At 43.5% G+C, this 14703-nt stretch overlaps 1 protein-coding gene across 4 annotated transcripts in view; it reads right to left on the minus strand.

Moving 5' to 3' along the window:
- LOC139546994 (histone deacetylase 4-like) overlaps window positions 1-14703 on the minus strand; it is a 257932-nt gene that overhangs the window by 128589 nt on the left and 114640 nt on the right. The window contains exon 1 of one of the 4 annotated variants that reach the window (XM_071356020.1): window positions 571-892. The exons of the other annotated variants lie outside the window; for them this stretch is intronic. Coding sequence (XP_071212121.1) covers window positions 571-574 — 4 coding nt within the window. The 5' untranslated portion in view covers window positions 575-892. Of the gene's footprint in view, window positions 1-570; window positions 893-14703 lie in introns of those variants that run through there. 4 annotated transcript variants of the gene reach the window in all.

A 14703-nucleotide genomic window follows, 5' to 3' on the forward strand; every position in this document is an offset into this window, starting at 1 on the left:
TCGGGGCAGACAGACAGACACACACACACACACACAGGAGCATTCCTTAAAACACAAGACACCAAGACTAAATCCACCACACACTTCCCAGTCCATGCGGTCACAATTCCAAGATTATGTGACACACATATTGCGAAATATATTAAGAAGTTACGCTAACACAAATAGATACCAAGGAGCAATGAACTACATATGGTGAGACACACAAAGAGACAGAAAGACACACAGAGACACACACAAACTCTCGATTTCACGCGGACACACTAACACACACCCCCGCACAGAGAGACCCATAGCGGGCAGTAGTAGGTATCTGCTCCAGTGAGTGTGAGGCGCTCAAGGCTGCAGAGCGGAGCATGGGATAAAAGACATCCCTACCATGAGTCTACTCAGCCTGTCCACCCACACACACACAAAATGCGATGGACACACACCAACACTATACTCCGCTATAACAACACACTCTCACACACACAACCCCAAACGGCATACTTTTGAAAACACAGGCACACAGGCACACAGAGACACACAGGCGTGGGCACACACTGTACAGCGCAGAGCTCCTCTCACCCATCAGTCGTGCTTTCCGGATGGTGTGTTGCTAACGCGATCGCTAGAGCAGCCTCACTGAACCGGAGCTCAACTCTCCACCGCTGACACAACACACTCAGTAAAACACAGCCTCAGTCCACAGCGGATACCGGAACAGTGCTCTCAGTCTCCACCTCTCTGTTTTCTCACACTCACTGTGTTCGGTTCGCTCTCCGGCTGTGTCCCCTCCCCTCCCCTCTCTCTCTCGGGGCTGGTGACATCAGAGGGCAGTCTCAGACATGCTGAATGTTTGTGCGCTCGTCTCCCTCTCTCATTCCTGGAATAGGTTGATTTTCACAGAAAGGACGGACCTACTAGGGGGGGGGGGGGGGGATCTCTCGCCCTCCCTCCTTCCTTCTGCTCTCTTCTTTTCACCTCTTACTTATACTTTCTCCTTTCGTACTACTCCAAATCTTTCTCTTTCACCCTCTTTTCATCCCTCACTCCATGCCCTTGCTCTGTCCTTCTGTTTAAGTCTAGCTCTTTTCCTACCCCATTAGCCAGTCTTCTTGTCCTCCCTCATTTCCGTCTCTCTCGCTCCTCGGATCCCTCCATCCCAATGCTCTCCTTTTCATCTGTTGCCCATTTCTCCATCATCACTCTCCTAGTCATCCATCTCTATATCCTTCCTTTTTTGCTCTCTCATCCTCTTCTCTCTCTCTCTCCGTCCCTCCCTCTTTCACCATCCCTCTCTTATTAAGTCCACATGGGTTGGGTGTGATTCCAGACTGCTATGTGGCCACTGTCCAGACAGTCTGCAGTAGACTCTGGTCTACAGGGAAAGTGCTCTACAGAAGATTTACAGATTAGCAAGTCACTGTGGCGAGTGGCTCTGCGAGACGCCGCAATTAGATTGCCTTATTTCCCTCTCTCCTTCTCTCTCCATCTATCTATAAATCCCCTCTCCAGCTATCCCTTGCCTCTCCCCCTCAGTCTCTATATATTCCTTTTGTCTTCCTACATGTCTCCCTTACTCCATGTCTCTAGCCCTGTCTACCGCAAGTTCTCACTTTCTCTCTCATCTAGCCCCCTAACTGTACGTACTGTACCATCACCCCCTCTCGCTTCATCCCTTCCTCTCTCCGGCAACTCTCTCCATCCCTCTATAGCAGTCATGAGTTAATTCGCTGGACTAGCTGATGGAGAGAAGGGAGAGACTTGCCAAACCCTTAACTGGGATGCCTCTTGTTTGGTTTTCCGTTCATGCACGTCTCTTCACAGTCAAAAGCCAGTTGTTGCTAATGCCATTGCCACCTCTGGTTGGATGTTGCTATGCTTACCAGTCTCCTCTCCTCAGTCGTCCCTGTCCATGTAATCTTATTTGTTATGATTTAAAAGGCAAAACTGATCCTAGATCAGCACTCCTGCTCTGAGATGCTTTATGAATATGGGCCCAGGAAACACAAACCTATAGTTGGACAACATTCTTCCCCTGTCTAACCGGGTAGAAGTTCCGAGGTCCTAACTTTCAGATAGAAAAGTGCTGTGAAGAACCAACATGAGTGTCTGTCGCGTAGACTAGGGAATCATGCCAGCTCTATTCCTTATATTGCTTTCTGCAACATTCTAGTTTGCTGAATACTCTGACCACCCACCATCACCGTCTTGACGCCCTGTTTTTCCCTGCCTCTACACACACACGGCTGTGATTAGGTCACCTTATCTCTGACCTCTAGTGTCCCTGACGTCAAACTCTTACCACAGCTTCACAGCCATATGCCACTGATAACACCTAATTGCTCCCACTGACACTGGACCAAAACGCAGGGGGAAAACCTTCCTCACACACACAAACACACATCTGTGTTTTCTACCGTACTTCCCACCGAAATTCCACATCATCCCATAACGAGACAGGTCAGGATGCAAAGTTCCTGGAAGTTTGTCTGCTTTTCCTTAAACACCCGCCCTAAACACACATCCACGCACACACCACCCCCGCAGGTGCTCACACAAACTCATGTTTTTATTTCCTCCTCTGGAGTAAAGCCACCTCGGCTAGACGGAAATAGTGTCAATTTCCCTAGACACGGAAGGTATGGAGATGATTAGGCGCATTCACGAGCCAGCGCCCTTCCAAATTCCATGACATTATTGTGGAGGAAGTCTAGAGCGACAGTGAGGTCTGTTTGTGAACTTTCCTCTCCTTCACTGGGGTGTTTAGGGTTTGTTCTACGTCTGCTGGCATGTGGGAGCCATCTAAACACTTACCAGAACAGTGTGTCATGTGTGTATATTCTGTGTGTGTGTGTGTGTACCTGCATCCATATGTGTATGTGTTTGTGGTAAATAATGCATCCGGCTTAATGATGCAGTGTGTGCGTGTGCGTGTGCGTGTGCGTGTGCGTGTGTGTGTGTGTGTCATGCAGACAAGGCTGATGAATAAGTAATGTGTCAGGCGTCCGCTCCACAACAAGAGGCCGCGCTGCATTCCCAGAGGAAAATGACAACTCCAACAAAAGAGAGACTTTCAACCACCTCCCTCTCTCCCTCCACTACAGAGGGATGGAGATTTGAAATGTTCTCCTCCTTTCCCCCTAGGGAATCAGGCCTGACTCTGAATAAATGTGTAATACAGCATCATTTATGATTGATTTATATTATTTATAATACCTTTCTCTCACTCTCTGCCACTTCCCCTCTCTACATTAACCAAGTCACACTAGCCCTTTCAACAGGAGCCCAAGACAGATATACAATAATTGAATTATGGCGCTGCACGCCACGTTGAGCTGGCCGCTGCCGGTAGTGAGGTATGGCCACCTCTTTGGTTAATGCTGCAACATTAATAATACATGGACGTTAATACAACGTCAATAATAGATTGAGCAAACTTTAAATTAAATTGTTTGAGTAATTAGAGTGACTTCAGAAAGTATTCAGACCCTTTGACTTTTTCCACATTTTGTTACGTTACAGCCTTATTCTAAAATGGATTACATTCTTTTGTACCCCCTCGTCAATTTACACACAATACCCCATAATGACAAAGCAAAAACAGGTTTTTAAAAATGTTTGTTAATTTACAAAAAAAAAAAATGAAATAACCCATTTACATAAGTATTCAGACCTTTCACTCAATATTTTGTTGAAGCACCTTTGGCAGCGATTACAGCATTGAGTCTTCTTGGGTATGACACTAGAAGCTTGGCACACCTGTATGTGGGGAGTTTCTCCCCTTCTTCCCTGCAAATCCTCTCAAGCTCTGTCAGGTTGGATGGGGAGCGTTGCTACACACCTATTTTCAAGTCTCTCCAGGTTTTCATCAAGGATCTGTACTTTGCTGCGTTCACCTTTCCCTCCATCCTGACTAGTCTCACAGTCGCTGCCACTGAAAAACATCCCCACAGCATGATGCTGCCACCACCATGCTTCACCGTAGAGATGGTGCCAGGTTTTCCTCCAGACATGACACTTGTGTCTTTTGTAAACCCCAAGCGGGTTGTCATGTGCCTTTTACTGAGGAGCGGCTTCCGTCTGGACACTCTACCATAAAGGCCTGATTGGTGAAATGCTGTAGAGATGATTGTCCTTCTGGAAGGTTCTCCCATCTCCACAGAGGAACTCTAGAGCTCTGTCAGAGTGACCATTGGGTTCTTGGTCACCTCCCTAACCAAGGCCCTTACCTGGTTAGGGAGGTTGCTCAGTTTGGCCGGGAGACCAGCTCTAGGAAGAGTCTTGGTGGTTTTAAACTTTTTCCGTTTAAGAAAAGTGGAAGCCACTGTGTTCTTGGGGACCTTCAATGCTGCAGACATTTTTGGTACACTTCCCCAGATCTGTGCCTCAACACAATCATGTCTCTGAGCTCTACGGACAATTCCTTCGACCTCCTGGCTTTTGCTCTGACATGCACGGTCAACTGTGGGACCTTATATAGACAGGTGTGTGCCTTTCCAAATCATGTCCAATCAATTGAATTTACCACAGGTGGACTACAATCAAGTTGTAGAAACATCTCAAGGATGATCAATAGAAACAGAATGCACCTGAGCTCAGTTTCGAGTCTCATAGCAAAGGGTCTGAAAACTTATGTAAATAAGGTATTTCTGTTTAGGTTATTGGTAAATGTGCAAAAAAAATCTGAAAACCTGTTTTTGCTTTGTCATTATGGGGTATTGTCTGTAGATTGCTGAGGACATTTTTTTATTTTATTTAATACATTTTAGAATAAGGCTGTAACGTAACAAAATGTGGAAGAAGTCAAGGGGTCTGAATACTTTCCCGAAGGCTCTGTAGGTGTAAATAATTCACAAACAGATTATTGTCTGGACTATTTCCTCTGCTGGAAGGATGAAAAAGTATGAATTAATTTATCAAAACCAAGATTATAATGAAAATATGTCACTCATTTTTTGTATATGTCGGTAACCGGGTTTATAACCGCAATAAGGATTCTCTCCGAAGGCACTATAGGTGTAGATAGCTGTGTCTCTCAGAGAGACTGTCGGGCACTGACATAGGTGTTGGGTTCTATCTGTATGTGTGTGTATGTGCGCGCGTATTCGCTTGTGAATGTGTGAATATGCATGCATGCGTACGTGCTTGCCAGAGAGACACGGTTGGAAACTTGATGTCTTCCCTCCACTCCTGTTTCTGGGAGCCAGCCAGAGGCCCTTTGTTTCAGAGGAGGAGCAATTATAATATTCCTGAAAACAGTTGATGCGGTCTTTGTTTGCTTGTTTGTTTCACCCCGTCACCTAATTGCAGCCATGAATGGTCGTTTCTGCTCATGTCAGGCTGCACCGAGACAAAGGACGTTCATGCACACACACAAACACAAACACAGACACGAACAAGCAGGCACAGACACACAAGCAAACACACAAACAAACACGTGGGCATGGACACACACCCACCTCAACACAAATACCTTCACACACAGATTCCAGGAATTACAACCAGAAATGCTTTCACACACATATATTCTAAATAAAGATCAAATACGCACAACTAAGGCTGCCTGTTTGCCTCTGCTCTGCTAACAAACACTGTTTTTTACACCAGTAACGAACCAAACAAACACACCAACAACCAATCAACTTGCCTTTTTTCTGGAAAACAAGGCCTGGAAACTTTAATGGTTGTAAAAACCCCTCTCGCTTGTAAAACCCCATGTCCATTCGGAGCTTTTGGGTGCATTGACGATCTCAACTCATTCATTTGTAGTGTCTTTCTCCTTCCCTGTTACAATTTATATTCCCCTCTCCCTCAATGGTAATTCCCTGCTAGGTTACTCAAGAGTGGTTGCAGAGTGAGAGGGCAATTAGCCGTTAGCTATACTAGCTACCTAACCCAGTCCAGCCCATTTTAAGTCATGTGAGCCACGACCCTGTGCACTATAGCTAGCATCGCTAGCACTATCTAGGGAGTACCTGAGTAGAGGCATAGAATAATGGCATATGTAGTCTATTTAAGCAATAAGGCCCGAGAGGGTGCGGTATATGGCCAATGTACCACGGCAAAGGGCTGTTGTTATACGCAAAGCGGAGTGCCTGGATACAGCAGTGGTATATTGGCCATATACCACAAAGCCCTGAGGTGCCTTATTGCTGTTATGAACTGGTTACCAACATACATAAAAAATGAATTACATATTTTCATAAAAATCTTGGTTTTGATAAATTAATTCATGCTATTTCATCCTTCCAGCAGAGGAAATAGTCCAGACAATAATCTGTTTGTGAATTATTTTTTCCATCATTGCTATGAAATCAAAGAATAGCTGCTAGCCATCGACAGAAACCAAAATCACATCCAAATCTGCAGCTGAAATGACAGAAAACTAGCTGCATTTTTGTTTGTTTTAGCTGTTTTCTTTGAACATTTCTTTGGATTTATCCACAATATCCATAGTTGTGGTCTCGTCAGAACATCGTTCACTCTCTATGGTACTATCTATTGCATCTTAGCCTATGCCACTCTGCCATTGCTCATCCATATATTTATATTTTCTTATTCCATTCCTTTACTTAGATTTGTGTGTATTAGGTGTGTGTTGAGGAATTGTTAGATATTACTTGTTAGATATTGCTGTACTGTCAGAACTAGAAACACAAGCACTTTGCTACACTCGCAATAACATCTGCTAACCATGTGTATGTGACCAATTTGATTTGATTTGATTTGGTACAGGGAGATCGATCGCATTAGCAAATTTCATTGTTGCCAAGGTCGGAGAAACAGACAGCAAGGTTTGTACAGATCCCCGTTGTTGTATACCAAATGCTAGGCTAGAAGCAAGGAGAAATGTGTTTAATAAAATACTTATTGTTTTTCTCTTGTCATTTGCAGTGGTATATCAAGAACAGCGTCGCGATACTAACTGTAAACAAATATTTTTTCCCCGTAAAACTCGTAGTATATCATCTGACGGCTGGAACACTGTTTTACGCAATCAGCATCCAGGATCCAAACTACCCAGTTTATATTATATATTAGAGACTCAATATATCAGGGAGGTAGGGGAGAAGTGAGTAAGTAAGCCTTGTCTGAGCCATAACGGGCCATACTTGTCACGCCCTGACCTTAGAGAGCCTTTTTATTCTCTATTTTGGTTAGGTCAGGGTGTGACTATGGTGGGTACTCCAGTTTTTGTATTTCTATGTTGGCCTGGTATGGTTCCCAATCAGAGGCAGCTGTCTATCATTGTCTCTGATTGGGGATCATATTTAGGCAGCCTTTTTCCACCTGTTGTGTGTGGGATCTTGTTTTTGGTTTGTAGCCTTTTGCACTACAAAGCTGCACGTTCGTTTTGTTGCTGGTTCACATTAATAAACATGATGCACGTCTTCCACGCTGCACCTTGGTCCAATCCTTCCAACAACGACCGTTACAATACTGTATGGCATGAGCCCATCTCCTGTTTTTGTAGCGTGAGGCAGCTTTATGTACAAGAAGTAGCCTGACACTCCCTGGACAGCACGCTAGTCTATCCCAGGTCCTTAATCCCAATCTATCTCCTTAATGCTGAGTGCCAAGTAGAGAGGCATCAGGTCCCATATTTAGAGTATTTGATATGATTAGAGTGGGGATCGAACCCCCAACATTCTAATCTCAGGTTGGACGCTAACCAACAGGCCACTGAGGAAGCGGGTCAGGATGCTAACGCTAATGCTAAACATCACCTCAGAGGGAAGATACTACAAGCTAACATTAGCCATTGGTCTCGGGCTCCATTTTGGTTGGCTTCATCATAGTGGAGGCTCTTTCCTGGATCAGCAGACCGAGCTTTGATTACAGTGGTCTACTGTCCAGGAGCTGTGTATGTAAGTGAGTGAGTAAGTGAATTTGTGCGTTTGTGTGTGCGTATCCACAGGGCCTATAGAATACCTCAGCGGTTCCCAAACTAGGGGTTGCGACTCCATACAGGGTCGCCTGATATGAAAATGGCGTTGAAAACCCTTGCGAAAATTATAATATCGTCTTTGTATCTCAAAATCATTGTAATATGGTTAACGTTAGTGAATGGCTAGGCCCACTAGGCTATGAAACCACATACATTTGCAGAGACTTTGACATTAACGGACGCAATTGATATGGTGAAAACAATGTGTGGGGAGGCAGAGGCAAAGAAGCATCAACACCTTTATCAGATAACACTTCAACAAATAAGTTATGCTATTGCTAGCAATCAAGAGGAAACTCTGACTCAAAAACTCCCTAGCTTATGCTTTCCAAATGGACGTTAGCTGTGAGGGCCGAGAAGACGCATTGACGCTTGTACGCAATACAGTACAGTCAAAAGTTTGGACACACCTACTCATTCAAGCGATTTTCTTTATTTTTTACAATTTTCTACATTGTAGAATTTTTGGGGTTGTTGTTTTTTTGGTTTTACCTTTATTTAACTAGGCAAGTCAGTTAAGAACAAATTCTTATTTTCAATGACGGCCTAGGAACAGTGGGTTAACTGCCTTGTTCAGGGGCAGAACGACAGATTTTTACCTTGTCAGCTCAGGGATTTGATGTTGCAACCTTTCGGTTGCTAGGCCAACGCTCTAACCACTGGTCTACCTGCCGCCCCAAAGTTTGCCTTGATGACAGCTTTGCACACTCTTGGCATTCTCTCAGCCAGCTTCACCCGGAATGCTTTTCCAACAGTCATGAAGGAGTTCCCACATATGCTGAGCATTTGTTGGTTGCTTTTCCTTCACTCTGCGGTCCAATTCATCCCAAACGATCTCAATTGTGTTGAGGTCGGGTGAATGTGTAGGCTAGGTCATTTTATGCAGCACTCCATCACTCTTCTTCTTAGTCAAATAACCCTTACACAGCCTGGAGGTGTGTTGAGACATTGTCCTGTTGAAAAACAAATTATAGTCCCACTAAGAACTAACCAGATTGGATGGCGTATCGTGGTAGCCATGTTGGTTAAGTGTGCCTTGAATTCTAAATAAATCACTGACTGTCTCACCCGCAAAGCACACCAACACCATCACACCTCCTTCTCCATACTTCACAATGGGAACTACACATGTGGAGATCATCCATTCACCTATTATGCGTCTCACAAAGACATAGCGGTTGGAACCAAAATTCTCCAATATGGACTCATCAGACCAAAGGACAGATTTCCACCGGTCTAATGTCCATTGCTCGTGTTTCTTGTCCCAAGCAAGTTACTTCTTCTTATTGGTGTCCTTTAGTAGTGGTTTCTTTGCAGCAATTCGAACATGACAGTTGATGTTGAGATCTGTCTGTTACTTGAACTCTGTGAAGCATTTATTTGGGCTGCAATTTCTTAGGCTGGTAACTCTAATAAACGTATCCTCTGCAACAGAGGTAACTCTGGGTCTTCCTTTCCTGTGGCAGTCCTGACGAGAGGCAGTTTCATCATAGCGCTTGATGGTTTTTGCGACTGCACTTGAAGAAACTTTCAAAGTTCTTGACATTTTCCATATTGACTGACCTTCATGTCTTAAAATTATGATGGACTGTCATTTCTCTTTGTTTATTTGAGCTGTTCTTGCCATAATATGGACTTGGTCTTTTACCAAATAGGGCTATCTTCTGTATACCACCCCTACCTTGTCACAACACAACTGATTGGCTCAAATGCATTAAGAAGGAAATAAATTCCACAAATTAACTTTTAACAAGGCACACCTTTTAATTGAAATGCATTCCAGGTGACTACCTCATGAAGCTGGTTGAGAGAATACCAAGAGTGTGCAAAGCTGTCATCAAGGCAAAGGGTGGCTACTTTGAAGAATCTCAAATATAAAATATATTTGTTTACTACATGATTCCATATGTGTTATTTCATAGTTTTGATCTATTCACTATTATTCTACAATGTAGAAAACAGTAAAAAAAAAAATAGAAAAACCCTGGAAATTGTAGGTGTCCAAACTTTTGAATAGTACTGTGCATTAAAAAACATTATTATTTGTTTTATTTATTTCACCTTTATTTAACCAGGTAGGCTAGTTGAGAACAAGTTCTCATTTACAACTGCGAACTGCCAAGATAAAGCAAAGCAGTTCTACACATACAACAACACAGAGTTACACATGGAATAAACAAACATACAGTCAATAATACAGTAGGGAAAAAAGTATATGTACATTGTGTGCAAATGAGGTAACATAAGAGAGGTAAGGCAATAAAATATGCCATAGTGGCGAGGTAATTACGATATAGTAATTAAACAATGAAGTGATAGATGTGCAGAAGATGAAAATGCAAGTAAAGATACTGGGGTGCAAAGGAGCAAAATAAATAAATAAATACAGTATGGGGATGAGGTAGTTGGATGGGCTATTTACAGATGGGATATGTACAGGTACAATGATCTGTGAGCTACTCTGACAGCTGGTGCTTGAAGTTAGTGAGGGAGATACGATTCTCCAGCTTCAGCGATATTTGCAGTTCTTTCCAATCATTGGCAGCAGAGAACTGGAAGGAAAGGCGGCCAAAGGAGGAATTGGCTTTGGGGGTGACCAGTGAACTATACCTGCTGGAGCGCGTGATGCGGGTGGGTGCTGCTATGGTGACCAGTGAACTGAGATAAGGCGGGGCTTTACCTAGCAAAGACTTGTAAATGACCTGGAGCCAGTGGGTTTGGCGACAAGTATGAATCGAGGGCGTACAGGTCGCAGTGGTGGGTAGTATATGGGGCTTTGGTGACAAAACGGATGGCACTGTGATAGACTGCAACCAATTTGTTGAGTAGAGTATTGGAGGCTATTTTGTAAATGACATCGGTAGGATAGTCAGTTTTACGAGGGTACGTTTGGCAGCATGAGTGAAGGATGCTTTGTTGCGAAACAGGAAGCCGATTCTAGATTTCATTTTGGATTGGAGATGCTTAATGTGAGTCTGGAAGGAGAGCTTACAGTCTAACCAGACCCCTAGGTATTTGTAGTTGTCCACATATTCTAGGTCAGAACCATCTAGAGTAGTGATGCTGGACAGGCGGGCAGCGATCGGTTGAAGAGCATGCATTTAGTTTTACTTGCATTTAAGAGCAGTTGGAGGCCACGGAAGGAGAGTTGTATGGCATTGAAGCTCGTCTGGAGGTTAGTTAGCACAGTGTCCAAAGAAGGGCCAGAAGTATACAGAATGGTGTCGTCTGCCTAGAGGTGGATCAGAGAATCACCAGCAGCAAGTGCGACATCATTGATGCATACAGAGAAGAGAGTCGGCCCGAGAATTGAACCCTGTGGCACCCCCATAGAGACTGCCAGAGGTCCGGACAACAGGCCCTCCGATTTTACACACGGAACTCTATCAGAGAAGTAGTTGGTGAACCAGGTGAAGCAGTCATTTGAGAAACCAAGGCTGTTGAGTCTGCCGATAAGAATGTGGTGATTGACAGAGTCGAAAGCCTTGGCCAGGTCGATGAATACCGCCGCACAGTATTGTCGCTTATCGATGGCAGTTATGTTATCGTTTAGGACCTTGAGCGTGGCTGAGGTGCACCCATAACCAGCTCGGAAGCCAGATTGCATTGTGGAGAAGGTACGGTGGGATTCGAAATGGTCGGTAATCTGTTTGTTAACTTGACTTTCGAAGACCTTAGAAAGACAGGGTAGGATAGATATAGGTCTGTAGCAGTTTGGGTCTAGAGTGTCTCCCCCTTTGAAGAGGGTGATGACCGCGGCAGCTTTCCAATCTTTGGGGATCTCAGACGATATGAAAGAGAGGTTGAACAGGCTAGTAATAGGGGTTGCAACAATTTCGGCAGATCATTTTAGAAAGAGAGGGTCCAGATTCTCTAGCCCGGCTGATTTGTAGATGTCCAGATTTTGCAGTTCTTTCAGAACATCAGCTATCTGGATTTGGGTGAAGGAGAAATGGGGGAGGCTTGGGCGAGTTGCTGTGGGGGGGGGTGCAGGGCAGTTGACCGGGGTAGGGGTAGCCAGGTGGGAAGCATGGCCAGCCGTAGAGAAATGCTTATTGAAATTCTCAATTATCATGGATTTTTCGGTGGTGAAAGTGTTTTCTGGCCTCAGTACAGTGGGCAGCTGGGAGGAGGTGCTCTTATTCTCCATGGACTTTACAATGTCCCATAACCTTTATGAGTTTGTTCTACAGGATGCAAATTTCTGTTTGAAAAAGCTATCCTTAGCTTTCCTAACTGCATATGTATATTGGTTCCTAACTTCCCCGCATTTCGCGGGGGCTATTCGATGCTAATGCAGTACGCCACAGGATGTTTTTGTGCTGGTCAAGGCCAGTTAGGTCTGGAGTGAATCAAGGACTATATCTGTTCCTGGTTCTACATTGCTTGAATGGGGCATGCTTATTTAAGATGGTGAGGAAAGCACTTTTAAAGAATAACCAGGCATTCTCTACTGACGGAATGAGGTCAATATTCTTCCAGGATACCCAGGCCAGGTCGATTAGAAAGGCCTGCTCGCTGAAGTGTTTTAGGGAGCGTTTGACAGTGATGAGGGGTGGTTGTTTGACTGTAGATCCATTACGGATGCAAGCAATGATCGCTGAGATCCTGGTTGAAGACAGCAGAGGTGTATTTGGAGGGCAGGTTGGTTAGGATGATATCTATGAGGGTGCCCGTGTTTACGCATTTCGGGTTGTACCTGGTAAGTTCATTGATAATTTGTGTGAGATTGAGGGCATCAAGCTTAGATTGTAGGATGGCCGGGGTGTTAAGCATGTCCCTGTGTAGGTCACTTAAAAGCACGAGCTCTGAAGATGGATGGGGGGCAATCAATTCACATATAGTGTCCAGGGCACAGCTGGGGGCAGGTGATCTATAGCAAGTGGCAACGTTGAGAGACTTATTTCTGGAAAGGTCTATTTTTAAAAGTAGAAGCTCAAATGTTTGGGCACAGACCTGGACAGTAAGACAGAACTCTGCAGGCTATCTCTGCAGTAGATTGCAACTCCGCCCCCTTTGGCAGTTCTATCTTGTTGGAAAATGGTATAGTTAGGGATGGAAATTTCAGGGTTTTTGGTGGTCTTCCTAAACCAGGATTGCCTAAGCCATAAGCATTGGGGGAGGTGTTACTGTATAGATGTTATATCCTTGTATTGCTACTGCTATGTCATCAAATGAATTATCTAAGTGAGTCTCAGAAATGGGTAATATATCATTGTTATCTGACATTAACACTTTATTGATTTCATGAACCTTATTGCTAAGGCTACATATATTAATATGGGCTATTTTCAGCCCTTCCTGGGTAGCTTATCAGAGATGTACATGATATGGAAAAGTGCAAACAAAGCAAGAAAAAAAAATACATTCAGCAGTCCATTAACCTCACTAGGGTAGGGGGCAGCATTCGGAATTTTGGATGAAAAGCGTGCCCAAAGTAAACTGTCTGCTACTCAGGCCCAGAAGCTAGGATATGCATATAATTGGTAGATTTTGATTGAAATTTGGATACACTCTAAAGTTTCCAAAATGTCTGTGAGTATAACAGAACTGATACGGCAGGCGAAAACCTGAGGAAAATCCATCCATGAAGTGCTTTTATTTAGAAATTGTGTTTTTCCATTGAAAGCCTATCCACCATACAAAGACTTATGACACAGTTCATGATCCCTATGGCTTCTTCTACATGTGGCCAGTCTTTAGGCATTGTTTCAGGCTTTTGCTCGAAAAAATTTGGGAGAAACACTACGTTCAATGAGTGGACAGTGGACATTTCCAGACATGAGTCCAGCGCGTGACCGGGAGTTTTTCTTTTCTATTAACGAAGATTTTGTCCGGTTGAAATATGATCGATTATTTATGACAAAAACAACCTCAGGGTTGATTATAAATAGCGTTTGACATGTTTCTACGAACTTTTATGGTACTTTTTTGATTTTTCGTCAGTCTGTGACCGCGCTTTGTTCCAATGGGTTACTGAAAAAAACACACCAACAAAACACACCAACAAAACAAACATTTATTGTGTAACATGGAGTCTTGGGAGTGCAATCATATGAAGATCATCAAAGGTAAGTGATACATTTTAACGCTATTTCTGACTTGTGTTACTCCTCTTCTTGGCTGCTAACTGTTTGTAATGATTTGTCTGCTGGGCGCTGTTCTCAGATAATCGCATTGTTTGCTTTCGTTGTAAAGCCTTTTTGAAATCTTGACACAGTGGTTGGATTAACAAGAAGTTTATCTTTAAGCTGGTGTTTGACATTTGTATATTTTATGTATGTTCATTATGAGAATTTCTGTTTTGAGTTTCACGCTCTGCATTTTCACCGGATGTTGTTTGAGACAGTGTTTTACTGAACAAAATATGCTAACAAAACGGAGGTTTTTGGATATAAAGAGGGACTTGATCGAACAAAATGAACATTTATTGGGTAACTGGGAGTATTGTGAGTGTAACCATATGAAGATCATCAGAGGTAAGTGATACATTTTATCGCTATTTCTGACTTTTGTTACTCGTCTACTTGGCTGGTTACTGTTTGTAATGATTTGTCTGCTGGGCGCTGTTCTCAGATAATCGCATGGTATGCTTTCACCGTAAAGTCTTTTTGAAATCTGACACCGTGGTTGGATTAACAAGAAGTTCATCTTTAAAAAGATGTATAACACTTGTAAGTTTCAAGAATTTTTATAATGAGTACTTCTGTTTCTGAATGTTTCTGGTTCTGGTGTGGGACGGTAACGTTCCAGAACAGTTTCCTTGT

This window comes from Salvelinus alpinus, chromosome 20 (assembly GCF_045679555.1).
Source record: "Salvelinus alpinus chromosome 20, SLU_Salpinus.1, whole genome shotgun sequence".
In the NCBI taxonomy this organism is placed as follows: domain Eukaryota; kingdom Metazoa; phylum Chordata; class Actinopteri; order Salmoniformes; family Salmonidae; genus Salvelinus; species Salvelinus alpinus.